At 44.9% G+C, this 20,425-nt stretch overlaps 1 protein-coding gene across 1 annotated transcript in view; it reads right to left on the bottom strand.

Annotated features, from left to right (window-relative positions):
• Positions 1 to 19,677, bottom strand: part of LOC147109562 (mitogen-activated protein kinase kinase kinase 9-like) — a 142,988-nt gene extending 123,311 nt beyond the window's left edge. Inside the window, 2 exon segments of the mRNA XM_086002321.1 lie at positions 8,093 to 8,645; positions 18,905 to 19,677. Coding sequence (XP_085858447.1) covers positions 8,093 to 8,645; positions 18,905 to 19,237 — 886 coding nt within the window. The 5' untranslated portion in view covers positions 19,238 to 19,677.
• Positions 19,678 to 20,425: the final 748 nt, after the last annotated feature.

The following is a 20,425-nucleotide window of genomic DNA, read 5'->3' on the forward strand; positions in this document are numbered from 1 at the left end:
CCCTTCTTTGATTGGCTCCCCATGGCCCACGTGATCCCAGGGACGCTTGCGAACCGCCTGCGCCTCTGGGATATGTAGGCCCTGCACACTTGGAGTTCGAGAGGCCCAGCATCGGAACTATACGCACCTCGGGAGCCCTCAGCTAAGTGCGTACATTTTTCCCAGATCTGAGGCTTCTGCACGCGGGAAGCCTCCGATCGGAAAATACGGCCCATTTTAATGAGTTTACTGTTCTGAGATGAGATCAGCATCCAGACCAAGGATGCACTTTGAGAAAATGCTGAAATGGGAGGCTCAACACGCTCTTAATTATCAGACTTTTTTAAAAAAAAGTAAAATTAACAAGACAAATAAAAAATAGTATTAAGTGCATGCTGAAAACAAATTAAGATAATCAGTAATCACAGACATCTCTTTTCCCTTTTAGCTCCTTCATTGCAAAGGAACATTATGATCTAATTAGCAAAATGCTTTAAAGGCCACTTGTTTACAACGGAAAAGGTTAAAATCAATTCACTGGCCATGGGTAATACTGCACAATGAGAAATAGGAATTGTCAGCAATAGCTTTCACACAGATCATCATAAATAAAGCAAGTCACATGGGTGCTTGATCTTCAGTTGCTATAAATTGCCATGGGAGGAAAGCTTAAAACAAAAACATATTTAAATACTTTATACTAAGCCACTCCGCCCCCGACACACTCGTTAAGTACACTGGTCAGTGCAGAACTGAGGCAGAAAGACCAGGAAAGCTCCAGGTTCAGTCCTTGATCTGTGCCGAGTTGCCTATCTCGGGCAAGTTGGCAGGAAGGGAGGTACACATCTGGGCTCAGTTTACCTGGACAAGAAATTTAGGGGGGGTGGCGGAAGAAAATTAACTCAAGTCCCCACTTTTGATCACGATCCAGTGACCTCCAACACCTGTGGATGTTGGTTAAAGACAGAACCGAGCTCAGCCACATATGATGAAAAGGTACTCTGGCAAGGTACCGCAAGACTGCTGGCACTGATGGAACCGCACTCCAGCACGTATGGATACCCAGAAGCACTGTGAGATACCATTAATGGCCCAGTTACTAACCTTTGTGTAAACAAGCAAACCTTGTATTTTTCCTTAAAAGTAAATCAGTTTTTATTTTGTCCCGAATTTTGTGTTCAATAAGGCAAGGGATGTTAGTGTTGGGGAGATGTAAATCTTTTCAGGCACAAACTGCCAGCATCAAGCATTCCCAAGTCAGGTACAGGAAACTTTAGTTTAACCGGAGGTTAAATGTCCGGAAAGCTCTATCTACCGGCAAAATTCAGGAGCCGTTTCCTATAAGTTTTTTACTTCTCGTTGCTTTTTTTTCCCCCCAGTCAGGCTCTGCAAGGTCTAGCTGAAGCTGTTGCTTAGCTACAGAGACGCTTTTAAGCTGCGGCTGACTGTTTTGAAGCTGTTGCTAAGCAACAGGGTTTGTTGATTCACACGGAGCTCAAAAGCTCCATATGTTTTAACATGAGCGCTGGTTTGTACGGCAGTTTTGATGGTACGGCACCAGCTCGGTCCCGTCAGTGCCGGATACCAGAAAGTTTCCTGTATAACAGCCAGATAAAGTGTAAAGCTCCCTCTACTCTACCCCCAACAACATACCTCAGCCCCAACCTCTGAAGAGCAGTCCCTGCACAAACTAATTTCACAAGAGAACCCTTAAAGACAACAGAGACTTTCATCCTACCAATCTGGGCTGGGTTTGAAACCAGGGGCCAGATTTTGCTGTATCAGGTCATCAATCAGCCTCTGCCGTGAGTTAGACTTGCCCCTGCACCCTTCAGCTCAAACATTTTTTGCCCATTAAGTTGCTGAAAGTGCGAGCTGATAACAGCGCAGCAAGGGAACCAGGGCATCTGGGACCTGAGTGACCAGGGCAACCAACTGTGTATCTCAATAACCAATGCGATTTAAGGATTGGGAAATAAACAGCGGAAGAACCAAGTAGGAGGGTGAATTAAAGAGGGCGAGTTCAATGTTAAATCAGGTACAGAAAGAGAAATAAAGAGAAGGAAAGAAGAACTGGATTAAGAGAGAGGAAAAAGAGACTGAAAGGAAAAGTTGAAAAAAAAATTTTAATGTTGCATTTTCAAAATCTCCTAAAACAATTCACAACCTAAAAGAATGATACTCCAGACTTAATAGTTAATTTTAGTACCAGAGAGGTTGATTGGCAGTCATTAACACTCATCACGTTAAAAGGGTACTTATGCTTGTAATTACCAGCCCTAAATATCTGCGGCGAGTTTAGTTCGTATCTACTGCGCAAGTACAGCGACTTCACAACATTCAAGGCATTTCAATGGTGAAGCAGAAGGTGAAATACCTTTTTCACAAAGTCAATGGCAGAACAGCACAACTCGGACAGCAACTTTTGGATATTCGTATTAAACCACGCATCTGCTCCTTGCTGTGCCATTTATGCATAAATAACGCCTAGCGCCATTAGCCTCACCATTACTTTGACAGGAAATTCTGGCCTCAGGTCCCAGAGATGCAAGGTCAGCGTTTAAAACACTGCACCACCCAGTTCCCCTCATTGCTTTTTCAATACCTACTGTGCCCTGATGGCAAATCGTCTTGTGAAATCAATATATTGATTTTGATGTGTACAACAATTTCATAGGATACAGAAACCTCTCTGCTGCTCATCCATTTGGTACAATAATGAAAGTTATTTAATCATTATTTTTTTTTAGTGAAGATGCATAATTTGACCTGTGCACCAAAGAGGATTTCTTTTTTTTTTTTTTTAAATCAGATTTAAAATATACTTTAGGTTTGCAGAAGCATCATGAAGCGCAGAATATGGACCTGGGCTGAGTGGTCGCACTCACATCTCTGACTCGGCAGGTTGTGGGTTCAAGCTCCACTCCAGAGACTTGAGTACAAAATCTAGGCTGTCACTTTAGTGCAGTACTGAGGGAGTGCTGCACTGTTGGAGGTGCCAGCTTTCAGAGAAGATGTTAAACCGAGGCTCCTTCTGCCCTTTCGGGTGGATGTAAAAGATCCCATGGCACCATTCGAAGAGGAGCAGGGGAGTTCTACCAGCATCCTGACCAAGATTGGTCCCTCAACCAATATCACTAAAACAAGTTAACTGGTCATTTATCTCACTGCTGTTCGTGGGGCCTTGCTGTGTGCAAACTGGCTGCCACAGTTGCCTATATTACAACCATGACTTCATTTCAAAAAGTAATTCATTAGCTGTGAAGTGCTTTAGGACGTCCTAAGGACATGAAAGGTTCTATATAAATGCAAGTTCTTTCTTTCATCAACATTGTCATTGGGGTTTCAGTAAAACAGTGATAGTTTATCGTAGCCACCGTTATAAACTGCATCACTTGAAACTTAAGATTCTGTCTCAAGACAGCATTTTGCTCTAAAGCAGGGCCTCTGCCTGATGCTCTCTGCTGTGCCGCCAACCATTCTCTAGCCCAAGGAGACACCAACTGCAGCATCCCTACCACCACCCCAACCCAGCCGCTGCCTCAGTGTAACAATGGAGCCTGGGCCCGCTATTATTTTGTTTCACACTAGTACCAAGGGTGAAGTGCTAGCTGTGGAAGCAGCTTTGTTTTTTATATTCGTTCATGGGACGTGGGAGTCGATGGCAAGGCCTGCACAGTATTGCCAACTCCATCGCGAGAGGCGCGATTTCAGAGCGAAATAAAGCTTCACTCGCGATGGAACGCCTAACTCTCACATTTTGCAAGGGGGGGGGGGGGGGGAAGGGATTACACAATTTGCACATGTGCGATTTGTGTATAATTTTTTCCACGCCTGCGTAAATCAGCATTTATCCAGAGATTTGGCAATATTGCTCTCAGCAGCCGGCGATTGGATGGTTTTATTTTTAAACTATTTTATTCTGTTTGAATGTCACAGTTTGATTTGTTGAATGAAGATGATTTTGAGATTGTAAGAAAGACTGTAGAATTTAATCTAAACCAGTTCCATAGGTAAATCCAATGATTATTTACATAAGAAATAAGAACAGGAGTCGGCCATTTGGCCCCTCGAGCCTGCTCCGCCATTCAATAAGATCATGGCTGATCATCGACCTCAACTCCACTTTCCTGCCCGATCTCCAGATCCCTTGATTCCCCTAGAGTCCAAAAATCTATCTATCTCAGCCTTGAATATACTCAAAGACTCAGCATTCACAGCCCTCTGGGGCAGAGAATGCCAAAGATTCACAACCCTCCGAGCGAAGAAATTCCTTCCAAACTCATTCTTAAAAGTCCGACCCCTTATCCTGAGACTATGCTCCCTAGTTCTACACACTCCAGCCAGGGGAAACAACCTCTCAGCATCGACCCTGTCAATCCCCTTCAGAATCTTGTATGTTTCAATGAGATCACCTCTCATTCTTCTAAACTCCAGAGAGTATAGGCCCATTCTACACAATCTCTCATCATAGGACAGCTCTCTCATCCCAGGAATCAATCTAGCGAACCTTCGTTGTACCACCTCCAAGGCAAGTATATCCTTCCTTAGATAAGGAGACCAAAACTGTGCACAGTACTCCAAGTGTGGTCTCACCAAGGCCCTGTACAATTGTAGCAAGACTCCCTTAATCTTACTCCAACCCCTTTGCAATAAAGGCCAATATGCCATTTGCCTTCCTTCTTTTTGCTTGCTGTACCTGCATGCTAGCTTTCTGTGTTTCTTGCACAAGGACACCCAAATCTCTCTGTACAACATTTGAAAGTTTCTCACCATTTAAAAAATATTCTGTTTTTCTATTCTTCCTACCAAAGTGAATAACCTCACATTTCTCCACATTATACTCCATCTGCCACCTTACTGCCCACTCACTTAGTGGCTACTTGAGCGGGTAGAGGGAATGGTGGGTGTTGTGCGTTGATCCAAACTGAACAGCAATAAAAGCACAGGTTACTGGCCGATGCAGAGTTGGCGGATCTTAGCCAGAGCACTGAACCATTGACTTTCTAATTGACCTCGGTACCCAGGGGAAACTCTCAGTTGCTGCTCCCGATCACTGCTACCTGCTGAAAAGTGAAAGAGTGCGGACTCTTATGCGAGGACAGGATCGGGAGCTCCTTCAGTCCCTTTCCCCCACTCACTATCAAGTCTCGCAGATGAAGACTGGTGAATTGGGAGCGATACTGGAGGTGTCTGTGGAACCGGTCCCCAGACATGCGTCAGCTTTTCATAACAGGAGGGGAGGAAGGGGATCAAAATGGTTTTAAAATAGTTTTTTTTTTATTAGAATAGGTCTGCAGCCTTCATAGAGATCGGGAGTTAAGAATACGGACTAAGTAGAGGAGGCAAGCAGTGAAATAATCAATTGTCAGTAGCTGGGTGTCTGTTTGGCTCAGTTGGGAGTTGATGCTCCACTCCAGCACGTATAGTCCAGCAGTGAGGAGGTGCTGCACCGTTGGAGGTGCTGCACCGTTGGAGGTGTCCCCGTCTACCTGTTCACGGGACAGGAAACATCTGGTGGAATTATTTGAAGAGCTGGAAGTTCTCCTGGTGTCGGCACTTCAGAAACTATCCATGGTCTGTGAAACACTTTGGGCCCTTCTGGCGACGAGAAAGGTTCTGTATAAATATCAGGTTTTTTTGTTTCTAGTCTCAGATAGCGGGTGTGGTGGGCTCATTTCTGAGGAAAACCCCTTGGGCTACCCTTCAGGACAAAGCAAGTCTGTACAGGTTGGGGGGTGGGGCACAGGAGGAGGATGGTATGCGCCTCATTATATAAATATATGTTTAAATGTATAACTCATTTTTGTAAATACTGTTGTTACAGGCAGCCCGTGGAATTTTTATAACACTGGAGGTGCATCTCAGAAGCAAAAAGGAATGAGGAGCAGGACAAGACACCATTGAGACTGAAGCAGTAGCCTGCAGAGTGCAGCAACTTCACTGAGTAACTACACGAGCCTGCAGTTCCAACTCGCCCTCTGTTCCTGAACATCGAGACTCCCGCCTCCATGGGATGGTGTCTTTGATTTTTTTCCCCCCCCAGAACTGTTTTTTTTTTCCATACAGTGATTGCTATCAATACACTAGATGTAAGTAGTGATAATACTGGCTCTAGGCATAGTAGACATAGCTCAATTTAACAGCGTGCAATAAATGAATGACAGAAAACCTTTTCACAAGACTGCAGAACGTTCCTGTGCATCAGGAGCTAACGGACTAGTTATGACACCATTACCTGCCTTACTATCAGATGGTGTATTGGATTAGCCACCTCTAGTGAGGCAAATGGGAATGATGTGCAACAGGTAGTCAATTAGTTTCAGAATTTAGTAGCGATTGAGAGATTAGGAATTATACATAAACGTAACTCTTCACTCCAAAATCGAAGCTAATTAAGTTTGATGATAGAAACACAAGCGAACACGTTTGATTTTATGCCCTGCCTGTTGCAGCAAGAATGGGTCACAGATCTTGCAATGACATTCTGTGCTGCCCTCTGGCAGAAGGAAATCCTGACAGGAGACAGCTATCCACCATATGATGCTTTAATACCTTGTGATCCTGGTCACCAGTTACCAAAGTCTCTGCTTCCCCTCTCCCACCCCACCCAACCCAGACAGACAAAAGTAGAGAAGGGCTCAAGAGAGAATGAACTCATCTCTTACATATGGCTGCTCAATCTGCCTCACAGAAACTGTTGCAGTGGTAAGCAACTGTGCTGTCCATTTATCTGGAAATAGTGAGGCCGATGGAGTTAAATCCAGGGAAGGATGAGGTCATCCACTTTAGATCTGAGAAAGACAATATTTTCTTGATGGTGAGAGACAAGGAGCTGAGGAGGAGCAAAGGGATTTGATTGTCCGTGTACACAAATCACTAAAAGCTAGTGCACAGGTACAAAAAGCAATCGAAAAGGCTAATGGAGCGTTGACCTCCATCTCCAGGGGGTTGGAATACAAATGTGAGGAAGTGATGCTTCCGTTGTAGAGACTTGGCCCGACCCCATCTGGAATATGGTGTTCAGTTTTAGGCACCGAATCTCAGGAAATATATATTGGCCTTGATTCGCCAGAATACCAGGGCTCAAAGGGTTAAATTATGAGGAAAGCTTGCCTAAACTTGGTTTGTAGTCCCTTAAGTTCAGAATGTTGTGGGGTGATCTAATCGATGTATTTAAAATAATTAAGGGATTTGATAGGGTAGATTCAGAGAAATTATTCCCTCTGGTGCGGGAATCCAGAACAAGGGTACATAATCTTAAAATTGGAGCTCGGCCATTTCGGAGTGAGGTCAGGAAGCACTTTTTCCACAAAGGGTAGTGGAAATCTGGAACTGTATCCCCAAAAGGCTGAGGATGCTGGGGGACAACTGAAATTTACAAATCTGTGATCGACAGATTTTTGTTAGGTAAGAGTATTAAGGGATATGGGGCAAAGGTGGGTAAATGAAGCTTGGGTACAGATCAGCCATGGCCTAACTGAATGGAGGGGAAAACAGGTTCCTGGGGCTGAATGTTCCCATGTCACAATGTAGGCTGATGTTGCATTCCTTAGTTTGCAGAGGGAAAGCCCTGCCAAAACTGGGCCCATCCGCAAAACATCGGCTTAAACTGCATATATTTCCCCCCCCCCCCCCCCGCCCCCCCGCAAAGAGCACCTTACTTCCAACCACCCAATCTGCCAGGATCTGGTTCCTTCCATTTTCAGAGACTGTGCATAAAGTATGTGTTCTGGTAAGATACCCTTATCTTTATTGGTCCATAGTACAATCAAAATTGCAATGGAGCAGTGGAAGAAATCGACAAACTGTACCATTTGGATAGATTTTTCATTATGGGATACACTGCATATCACGTTAATCCTACCACCACTTCCTTCTGTATTTCCAACATTAAAAGCACACTCAAGTGAATTCATTTCACATCACAACTGAAGAAGTAAAGCAAACCTGAATTTGTGTAACTCCATTTCACAATACACTTCTATCCAGCACAATGTATGCAGCAAAACAACTGATGCCCCTAAACTGTTTGAACTTATCCCATCAAATCAACAAGCACATCCCTGCCTGGTGGCATTCAATTTGCAGCAGACATCTCTGATGTACTTACTGTTACTTGACTTGAGGTCCCGATGGATAATAGGAACAATTGCTTCTTCGTGCAAGTAATTCATACCCCTTGCAATCTGCACTGCCCAGTTGACAAGTATGCGAGGGGGGATCTTCTTCCCCGACAACACTCGATTTAAGGAGCCCCCGCGGGCAAACTCCATGATCAAGCAGAGATTCGGCTCCTTCAGACAAATACCTTGCAAGGCTATGATGTTGGGGTGCTTCAACATAGCAAACAGTTTTGCTTCCTGCTTAACATTCTCAATGGTCTGGCTGATATCCTCATCTGGGTCCTGCCGAGCTGCTTTAACGGCTACCTCCTCCAGTCTCCAAATGCCCCGGTAGACTTTGCCAAAGCCGCCAATGCCAATAATCTCCTCCAGCTGCAGCTCATTAAAGTCAATTTCCACAAGAGGCGGGTAGTCCTCTGTGCTCCGACCTTGCAACTTGCTGTAACATGGGGCACTGGTGACATAGTTGCTGGGAAAGATGCCAACCTGGTCATGGATTTTGCCCGTCCACCAGCCGTCATCTCCAGAGACCTTGGAATCCTAAACAGCCAACAGGGGAAGAAAAGAGAACTGATTTATTCCAGCTCATTGTATGTACCTTTTGTCCCCAACAGCACACATCATTTCTACTTGTTTGACCGATTGTGTTACATTTATTCCATTTTATTTGACTTCATAAGGTCTTTCAGATACTGCAGATACCTACCCACTGATTTCATCTTCAACTTTATTAAATAAAGTACTCCCAATAGCCTTATCGACCACCCTCATGCTGCAATTTAATATATTTTCTCACAAACACAATCCAATTATACGACAGAGAAAAACATCCCCTGTAGAAAAGCATCCCGGTAAAAGTAGCTATGTGTATTTGAACTTTGAACCTCAAATTCTTGTTCTCCCCACTTAAAAAAAAAAGGGAACTTCTTGCAGCTTAACTTTGCCATTCTGATGAAGGGCCCCAGGTGTAGCATCAAACACGGTTTTCTCTTGCAGATGCTGATTGACCTGTTGTGCATTTCTAACATCTTCTGTTTGACAGAATTCATATTTAACACCCTTACGTGTTATTCATACTTTACAGGTGCCTGTTTTCTTCCTATTCTCCAACTGTCTTTCCCTTTCCCTATTCCTTAATATATAGAAATTGTCTTGATAAATCATGCCAGAGACCCATCAAAATCGAGACCAGCAGCCAATTATAGGTTGACATCCTGTTAAGTTACTCTTCGACTTGTTAGAACAAGGTTTGCTTAGACCAGAGTGACACTAGAATTGGTTGAAATGGAAATGAAAACGTCTCAAATACCTAATAACCATAATGCAGGCTTCAGTATTACTTAAGCTTGGTCTTTGAAATGCACTTGAGATTAATCTCAAGCAAACATAGAAGATAGGAGCAGGAGTAGGCCATTCGGCCCCTTCGAGCCTGCTCCGCCATTCAATGAGATCATGGCTGATCATCCAAATTCAGTACCCTGTCCCTGCCTTCTCCCCATATCCCTTTAGCCTCAAGAAATATATCCAACTCTTTCTTGAATATATTTAATGAACTGGCCTCCACTGCCTTCTGTGGCAGAGAATTCCACAGGTTCACCACTCTCTGGGTGAAGAAATTCCTCCTCATTTCAGTCCTAAATGGCTTACCCCTTATCCTTAGACTGTGACCCCTGGTTCTGGACTCCCCGGCCATCAGAAACATCCTTTCTGCATCTAGTCTGTCCAGACCTGACAGAATTTTATAGGTTTCGATGAGATCCCCTCTCAATCTTCTAAACTCCAGTGAGTATAAGCCCAATTGACACAATCTCTCCTCGTACGTCATTCCTGCCATCCCAGGTATCAGCCTGGTGAATCTTCGCTGCACTCCCTCCATGGCAAGAACGTCCTTCCTCAGGTAAGGTGACCAAAACTGCACACAATACTCAAGGTGCGATCTCACCAAGGCCCTGTACAACTGCAGCAAGACATCCTTGTTCTTGTACTCGAACCCTCTTGCTACGAAGGCCAACATTCCATTTGCCTTCTTAACCGCCTGCTGCACCTGCATGCTTACCTTCAGCGACTGGTGCACAAGAACACCCAGGTCTCTTTGCACTTCCCCTTCTCCCAATCTATTGCCATTCAAATAATAATCTGCCTTCCTGTTTTTGCCACCAAAGTGGATAACCTCACATTTATCCACATTATAGTGCATTTGCCATGTTTCTGCCCAATCACCCAACCTGTCCAAATCGTACTGGAGTTTCACGACATCCTCCTCACAGCAGACCCTCCCACCCAGCTTTGTGTCATCTGCAAATTTGGAGATATTACATCCAATTCCCTTGTCCAGATCATTAATATATATAGTGAACAGCTGGGGTCCTAGGACCGATCCTTGCGGTACCCCACTAGTCACTGCCTGCCACTCGGAAAACGACCCGTTTATTCCAACTCTTTGCTTTCTGTCCGCCAACCAGTTCTCTATCCAAGTCAATACCTTGCCCCCCAATCCCATGTGCCTTAATTTTGCACGCTAACCTCTTATGCGGGACCTTATCAAAAGTCTTCTGAAAGTCCAAATACACCACATCCACTGGTTCTCCCTTATCTATTTTACCAGTTACATCCTCAAAAAATTCCAGTAGATTAGTCAAGCATGATTTATCTTTTGTAAATCCATGCTGACTTTGTCCGATCCTGTCACTGTTTTCCAAGTGCTCTGCTATTACATCTTTTATAATGGACTCTAGCATTTTCCCCACTACCGATGTCAGGCTTACCGGTTTATAATTCCCCGCTTTTTCTCTGCCACCTTTTTTGAATAGTGGGGTAACATTAGCTACCCTCCAATCCATGGGTACTGTTACAGAGTCTATTGAGTTCTGGAAGATGACCAGCAATGCATCTACTATTTCTAGGGCCACTTCCTTAAGCACCCTGGGATGTAGATTATCAGGCCTTGGGGATTTATCGGCCTTCAGTCCCATCAATTTTCCTAACACCATTTCCCTACAAATACTGATTTCTTTCAGTTCCACCCTTTCATCAGACCCTATGTTCCGCGATATTTCTGGGAGGTTATTTGTGTCCTCCTTTGTGAAGACAGAACCAAAATATGTATTTAGTTGGTCTGCCATTTCTTTGCTCCCCATTATAAATTCCCCCGATTCTGACTGCAAGGGACCTACGCTTGACTTCACCAATCTTTTTCTCTTTACATATCTATAAAAGCTTTTACAGTCAGTTTTTATGTTCCCTGCAAGCTTACTCTCATATTCTATTGTCCCTTTCTTAATTAATCCCTTTGTCCTCCTTTGTTGAATCCTAAACTGCTCCCAATCCTCAGGATTATTGCTTTTTCTGCGCAACAGAAGGGCTAAGAACTATTCTAGCCATTCCTCTGACCCAGATCAGACACATTATGAATAATCAGTGCCCTGGGTTAGACTGTGTGTGTTAGGCATAAAAAGGACGGACCCAATGTTAAGTAAGTTGAATCAACAGAAGCCAGAAATTGGAGAGCTTGAAGAAACATCATTCAAAATGGTGATCATTTTAGAGAAAACATTATTCCTGGACCAACATAATTTATATTTTGTATGTGGCAGGGAGGTGGGGGGGGGGGGGGGGGGGTTGCGGAGGCAGGAAAAAAATGGGGGGATAAACTTATCAAGGCCAGGGAGGTCAGTATTGAAGAACAGAACACACTTCTATTTCTGGCATCCAATCGCAGTTTAACTTAAAGCACAGACCAACATTCCCAATCACAGTCAATGACTCATGCTGGAATATAATTCACCCAAGTGCCACTTTTCATGTTTCCACCTTAAGCAATGAGTGGCATTGGGCTGCACTGAACATGCAAGACATCATAGCCAAGCTCAGCCTTGTCCTCGCACAGAAATCCACACAAACGCAATTATTTTCACAAATGTTCAGGAACAGTAACTCTGGGCAATACATAATCCCTTGGTAGCCCTGGGCCTTCTGTACTAACCTCACAGCTGCCAGAATGAGATTGGCCACGTACAATGAGGTCAATTGTTTTGCTCCTATTGTCATCCTTGGTTAGATTGGCTAATTTACAACAGACCTGCAAATCAAACTAGGACCCCATTTCTGACTTTTGTTGATTCAACTTACTTCACATTGGGTCTGTTCCTTTTATACCTAGACACACAAAGTCTAACCCAGGGCACTGCCGCTTAGTACATATTCCCTTTTGATTATTAGGTGTCTTTGCCACAAATTGGACCTGCCCATGTAACCATTCAAGTACAGTACGTCGGCTGAGAATTTTTACAGACATGGATTAAATCAAGACGATTTGCCGTTAAGCTCAGTGGTTTTTCTGAGAGAGCGTTGCTTTTGCTTGAAATTTACTGCGAGGCTCGCACAACATTCCTCCAGAGAATTTACAACACTAAAGGTGCGCCTTAGCAGCGCATAGAACTATCAATTCACAATGTACAAGACAGATAAAATTGACAGAAAAATTACAGAGTCCAGTAGCTCAGCTTAAAATGGATCACATTAAAAACACTGTTTGAATGGTGGTGAATAAATCATTGCAGAGATGAGCACTTAATTGTCATACTACAATTGATCGGAAAACTAACTGTAATAACCTGAGCAACTGACTGCACAATAAAATATGCGGACACTCTGCAGCAATAATAGGAACGTTTTTCAGTTTTAACATGTTTTAATCAATCCTATTTAATGTTTATGGGTGTAAAGGCTGTTAAGGTGGCGAGTTGAGGGGTCACCGGGGAGTGAGAACCAAGGCCGCATTCTCATCTCATTGTCATGGCAACGCCATAAACGAGAAGGCTGAAACTAAGTAATGGTTTGTTAGTCACCTGCCCCCCAAGATAAGATTGCAACTTTTATAAGTCCATTTATTTTTGTTTTAAAACATGCATTCAAACGCAACCAGTAAAATAATAATGTGTGAAGACCACATTTTATTCTCCGAATCGCCCCATCCCCAGCAAAAATGAACTTTTATCACCACAACAGCAAAACTCAGCAACGAGCAAACCACAAATGTTGGAAATCTAAAATAAGGCTGGAAAATGCTCAAAGTGAACAACAAACCATCCGGCATCTGAAAGGAAAGGTGGTGTAACATTTTGCATGTAATCCTTCGTTAAAATGTCAATCAGCCTTACTCTTTCAGAGTCGGAATGACCTGCTGTGCACTGACCCAACATTTTGCTTTTATTTCAAAAGTCAGCAACCATGCTGATATCGGTCAGAAAGCAACAGGAAATACAATTCCAATGAGGAAGCTCTGAATTTTTTTTTTGGGTGGGGGGGAGAAAGGAGGAGAGGCAAGGGTAAGAAAGAATATTCGGGATAGACTGAGCTACTGTATATAGAATAGCACATATGCTGGAATACATTACAAGGCAATGACACACTTTACCATAAAACACAATAAGCGATACACCTTGAACCACAATCTGGCCAAGGTACTCTTCAATTTACCGTACAGGTGCAATTTGTTGTGAGGATGGGAAATCGGGTTTATTCTATTTTCAACAATTTTATTTCACGGACAGCCAGGCTTCCACAACTAATCACCTGACATAAACTGGGGCTGGGTTTTATACACACGGTATCAATCATGTTCAACGGTACAATGCACTCTGAGATAATGGTATAAGCACTCAAACATTAATCTTAAGAAAGTCACCCTACACTCTATATTTCGAGGCTAATGTCAAACTCTCAGCCACCCTTCTCCATTTAACATATACATATGCACGCACATTCATTCATTCACTTAATTGTGCTTTTCTTTTTGATTTCTGGGCTGTTTTGCTGATACAGCCCAATGTATTGCATCCTGGACACAGAGGGCATTCACAAGAAGTTAAACTAGGATTCTTAAAAAGAAATACTGTTAACTACCAGTGTTTACTACAGCCTGTACGCTTTGCAATGTCACTTATGACTGTCCATCCTCATTGCAGATATAAGCCCACTTATTTATAAGAAACCTGCTTCATCAGTTTAGAATTTTTTTTCCCCAATATCCAGAACTCAGCTACCTGAGCAGTTAATATCTTCTTTATTTATCATCACTAGTAATTTTTAGCATTCATCACCCGTTTAAAGACACATGTTTTTCCAGAACATTTCTTCTCTCCTCGAGAATGTCCTCTCGTTTCATTTAGATGCAAGACCCAAAACAGATTCTTACTTCCTATGGGGCCTGCCTCACCTACTCTCTCACACTAGAAAATAAGAAAACAGAGACAGTCTCAGTGGAAAAAAAGGGATCAGGACCATTTGAGGGGAAGGGAAATTTAAGTGCTCAACTGTGGAAGAATAGACTACCATTTTTGAAAATATGTATAATGAAGCACAAGTTATGGAATGGCACCAAAATATTGCGGATGGAGTCACCATACCGGATACTAATTAACAACAACCTGCAGTTATAGGTTTTAAGGAGCATCTTAAAGGAGGAGAGGGGTAGAGATGCGGGTAGGTTTAGGGAGGGAATTCTAGATCTCCTCTGCACCCTCCCTAAAATGTGGCGCCCACAATTGGACACAATACTCCAGCTGAGGCCTAACCAGTGAATTATAAAAGTTTAGCTTAACTTCCTTGCTTTTGTTACTCTCTGCCTCTATTTATAAAGCCAAGGATCATGTATTTTTTTTAAACTGCCTTATCAACTTGTCCTGCCATCTTCAAACATGAGGTGGCAGGGGGGGTGGGGGGGGGGGAGAAATTCAATATAGCCCCCGTTTGGGGTGCTAACTTTTAACAGTATGGCGGGAGTCGATGTCAGCGCCGCGCCCGGTCGCATAGCCATTTGCACCCCGTTATCACCCCCAGGGGCACTAACAGGAGGCGCAAAGGCACCCAATTTCGCCCCCTAGTTCTCTCTGACTCCACACCCTATTTAAAATTGTTCCATTTAATCTATATTGCCTTTCCTCGTGCTTCCTTCCAAAATGCATCACTTCACACTGCTCTGCATTAAATTCCATCTGCTATGTGGCTGCCCATTTCACCAAAGTCTATCTTTATCAATCGCCTTCTGAAAGTCCATATACACATCAACCACACTAACCTCATCAACCCTCTCTGTTACTTCATCAAAGAAGGGTTATAGGCCTGGAGGAGGTTACAGAGATAGGGAGGGGTGAGGCCGTGGAGGGATTTGAACACAAGGATAAGAATTTTAAATAGGAGTCCAGGAGCCAATGTAGGTCAGCGAGCACAGGGGTGATGGGTGAACGGGACTTGCTGCAAGTTACAATACAAACAGAATCGTATTCGATGAGCTCCAGTTTACAGCGGATGGAAGATGGGAGGGCAGCCCGGAGAGCACTGGAATCGCCAAGTCTAGAGGTAATAAGGGCATGAATGAGGGTTTCAGCAGCACATTGGCTGAGGCTGAGGCTGAGGCAGAGGCAGAGACGGGTGATACTACTGAGGTGGAAGTAGGCAGTCTTGGTGGAGAAGAGGAAATGGGAATGGAAACTCTGCTCAGTGTCAAATAGGACGTCAAGGTTGTGAACAGTCTAGTTCAGCCGCAGACAGTAGTCAGGGAGGAGGATGGATTTGGTGGCTAGGGAATGGAGTTGATGGCTTCAGTCTTCCCAATATTTAATTGGAGGAAATTTCTACCCATCCAATAATGGATATCGGAGAAGCAGCATGACAAAACATAGGCAGTGGGGAGGTCGAGAGAGGTGGTGGTTCGGTAGAGCTGGGTGTTGTCAGCATACATGTGGAATCTGATGTGTTTTTAGATGAAGTTGTCATGGTAGGAGGAGGTCAAGGATGGATCCTTGGGGGACTCCAAATGTAACAGCGTGGGAGCGGGATGAGAAGCCACTACAGCAGATTCTCTGGCTACGACTCGATAGATAGGAACGGAACCAGGTGAGGGCAGTCCCACGCAGCTGGATCACAACGAGGCGTTGGGAGTAGGACGGTGAGGTTAGTTGCATCGAAGGCTGCAGACAGGTCTGAGGAGGGGTAGTGCACCGCAGTTAGTCACATAGGATGCAATTGGTGACTTTGATCAGTGCTATAGCAGAGGTGGAAATCTGATTGGAGAGGTGAAAACATAGACCTGTGGGAAAGATGGGCACAGGTTGGGGAGGTGACAGTACATTCAAGGACTGGAGAGGAAAGGAAGGTTAGAGATGGTGTGGTAGTTTGCAAGGATAGAAGGGTCAAGGGTTAGAATTTTTGGGGGAGGGTGATGACAGCAGATTTGAAGGGAGGGGGGTAGTACCAGGGGAGAGGGAAAATAGAGTATGAGAGTAAGCTTGCTGGGAACATAAAAACTGACTGTAAAAGCTTTTATAGATATGTGAAGAGAAAAAGATTGGTGAAGTCAAGCGTAGGTCCCTTGCAGTCAGAATCAGGGGAATTTATAATGGGGAACAAAGAAATGGCAGACCAATTAAATACATACTTTGGTTCTGTCTTCACAAAGGAGGACACAAATAACCTCCCAGAGATGTCGGGGAACATAGGGTCTAATGAGAGGGAGGAACTGAAAGGAATCAGTATTTGTAGGGAAATGGTGTTAGGGAAATTGACGGGACTGAAGGCCGATAAATCCCCAGGGCTCGATAATCTACATCCTAGGGTACTTAAGGAAGTGGCCCTAGAAATAGTATTTGCATTGCTGGTCATCTTCCAAAATTCTATAGACTCGAACAGTTCCCATGGATTGGAGGGTAGCTAATTTTACCCCACTATTCAAAAAAGGTGTTAGAAAGAAAACGGGGAATTATAGACCGGTAAGCCTGACATTGGTAGTGGGGAAAATGCTAGAGTCCATTATAAAACATGTAATAGCAGAGCACTTGGAAAGCAGTGACAGGATCGGACAAAGTCAACATGGATTTACAAAAGGTAAATCGTGCTTGACTAATCTACTGGAATTTTTTGAGGATGTAACTGGTAGAATAGATAAGGGAAAACCAGTGGATGTGGTGTATTTGGACTTTCAGAAGGCTTTCGATAAGGTCCCGCATAAGAGATTAGTGTGTAAAGTTAAGGCACATGGGATTAGGGGCAAGGTACTGACTTGGATAGAGAACTGGTTGGCAGACAGGAAGCAAAGAGTTGGAATAAATGGGTCTTTTTCCGAGTGGCAGGCAGTGACTAGTGGGGTACCGCAGGGATCGGTCCTAGGACCCCAGCTATTCACAATATATATAAATGATCTAGACGAGGGAACTAGATGTAATATCTCCAAGTTTGCAAACGACACAAAGCTGGGTGGGCGTGTGTGCGGTGAGGAGGATGCCGAGAAACTACAGGATGATTTGGACAGGTTGGGTGATTGGGCAGAAGCATGGCAGATGCAGTATAATGTGGATAAATGCGAGGTTATCCACTTTGGTGGCAAAAACAGGAAGGCAGATTATCTGAACGGCAATAGATTGGGAGAAGGGGAAGTGCAACAAGACCTGGGTGTCCTTGTGCACCAGTCGCTGAAGCTAAGCATGCAGGTGCAGCAGGCGGTTAAGGCGGCAAATGGTATGTTGGCCTTCGTAGCGAGAGGGTTCGAGTACAGGAACAAGGATGTCTTGCTGCAGTTGTACAGGGCCTTGGCGAGACCACACCTTGAGTACTGTGTGCAGTTTTGGTCGCCTTATCGGAGGAAGGATGTTCTTGCCATGGAGGGAGTGCAGCGAAGATTCACCAGACTGATACCTGGGATGGCAGGAATGACATATGAGGAGAGATTGGGTCGATTGGGCTTATACTCGCTGGAGTTTAGAAGAGTGAGAGGGGATCTCATTGAAACTTATAAAATTCTAACAGGACTAGACAGACTAGATGCAGGAAGGATGTTCCCGATGGCCGGGGAGTCCAGAACCAGGGGTCACAGTCTAAGGATAAGGGGTAAGCCATTTAGGACAGAGATGGGGAGGAATTTCTTCACCCAGAGAGTGGTGAACCTGTGGAATTCTCTACCACAGAAGGCAGTGGAGACCAATTCATTAAATATATTCACGAAGAAGTTAGATATATTTCTTAAAGCTAAAGGGATCAAGGGATATGGAGAGAAGGCAGGAACAGGGTACTGAATTTGGATGATCAGCCATGATCTCACTGAACGGTGGAGCAGGCTCGAGGGGCCACATGGCCTACTCCTGCTCCTATATTCTATGTTTCTATGTTTACATTGGAGCCACAATATTCTAACTATACTTGGGGAGGGGGGTTAGAAGGGGGATGCCCCTTTAAATTATTACAAAGCAACCATATTCACTGCCATAGATGCGTATTCTATCACCTTACTGTGTGGCCAGTGTCATTTGTCCACAGACACCATTCTGCCCTGTAAACAGTCCTTTCCTCTCTTCCTTCCCATCCAAAAAGTAAAGTTTTGTTCAGCCATGTTCAATTGACAAGTTCAATTAATGTCAATTTGCACTTAGAGTGAAGCTTGATGTTATGGGGTGGTGGTTGGGGAGGGGGGCGGGGAGAAGAGGGGTGGTGGTTGGGGAGGGGGGCGGGGAGAAGAGAGAATACCTCTTCTACAAATGGTTGTGCTCCCCTCCCTAATCAAAAATGGTCACAGATTAATTTTTAATGACACTGGGGTCCTGCTCACTCGTGCGTTTTAAGCACCTTTCCTACTTCTAGAACACTGGATGGGTTTCCTTTTTGGGTTTCCACGCAGAATGCTTGGGTTTCTTTTATTTGAAACCCAGTTACGAGCCTCTCGATCAGACCAATCCAGAAAGGTGCAGCATCTGCAACAAGCCTTGCCCCAGAGGTAGGGGTGAGGGTGAGGATGCAGAAAGCCAGCCTACCTTGGAGAGCACCTCCACCACGTCGCCCTTGCGCAGGCTGAGCTCGTCCTCGGCGCTCGCCTCATAGTCGAAGACGGCCGTCCAGTACAGGTTAGCGGGGGGTTGTTGTTGCTCCTCCTGCTGCTGCTCTTGCTCCTCCTCCAGCTCCAGCTGCTGCTGCTGCCCGGCTTTCTGCGCCGCCCTGTCCCGGTCCTCAGCCTCTGATTTCCCCGTCGCCGCCGCGCTGGTGGAGCTGCAGCCGGTTGCGGCAGAAGAAGGGGACCTGATGAAGATGGATCGGAGCTGCTCCATGGGGCGGGGGGAGAGGCGGCGACACCGCTCCTCCGCTCGCATCCGTCCCCACCTGCGGCTGAGCCTAACCTGGGGAAAGGGGGGAGGGGCGGAGCGAACTCCTCCGAGCCCTCCTCCCGCGTCCTCTCCACCGATTGGCTCCACCACCCCTGTCACTCCAAAGCCGCACCAGGCATGATTGGCCGCGCCCCGCTGTCAATCAAAGCCGGCGCTCGCGGTGGTGGTGGGGGCGCGTCCAAGGTCCCGGGGATTGGGTTCAGTCAGGTCGCTGCACCGGCGCAAACCTGCGGCCGACTGTTGACCGTCTCTCCGCTTGCTGGCTGGCTCCACATTGAAGCCATTGAATTGGAAGAATCGCGTGCAAATTCTCTAATACCTCCCTCTCACGGCTGTGTCACATATTAAGCCGGTGACAGACGTTGCTCCTTTCAAAATAAAAGATGCTTATTGCAAAGCTGTCAGTTATCTCGATCTGAACAGCAACCGTGGCCTGGGCCAGCTGCAGTGGCGATGGGTATGCGGTGCTCGGTCGGGGTCCGGTATTGGTTCAACATGTCAGATGATTGCTCTGTCGGGGCTGTGCGTTAACGCTTTCTAGACGGTCTCAAACCATTCCCCTGCACCTTGTCACCGTGCCTTTAAATCAGAATGCGCATCACGGTCAATGCCTGTGCTTCGTAGCCACTTTGGGCACTGGTTTTGAGTTTCTTGGTGTTGGGTGATTTCGGTCATTTCTGAAGCCAAAATAACCCAATGCATAAATATATGTAGATATAGAGTAACAAAACACATTTCACCCAGTTAGAAAACTGCCCAGGTGCCTTGTTGGATCTCAGCCTGGGCCGTGGCAGGGGCGTAGAGGAGAAGCTACAACAAAGCCGACACTCTGAGGTTAAACTAAGGTAAAAAATTAAGACTGCATGCTGGGAATCCGAAATAAATAAACACAGCAGTGCCTCTGCATCTGAAAGGCAAATGGTAATTCTGCTGGTGTCTCTAACTCGAGGTTATTTTGCCTTTTTTATTTCAGGTACTGGGAAGATCAATTGGGTTTAAATCGTTGTGTGGTGAGGGTATCACAAGGTGTTTGAAACTGAGTTGAGGGTACTTAACACTTTTAGTACCAAGAGCGAGTGATAAATTCAGAGGTGGAAAACCTTGCAGATAAAGCTATTTGACAGATAATATTTACAGATCTGTTTGCAGTTTATATGTTTTGCTGAGTAATTG

The sequence above is a fragment of the Somniosus microcephalus genome, chromosome 12 (genome assembly GCF_052327205.1).
Source record: "Somniosus microcephalus isolate GS21.2 chromosome 12, FLI_Smic_1.0, whole genome shotgun sequence".
In the NCBI taxonomy this organism is placed as follows: domain Eukaryota; kingdom Metazoa; phylum Chordata; class Chondrichthyes; order Squaliformes; family Somniosidae; genus Somniosus; species Somniosus microcephalus.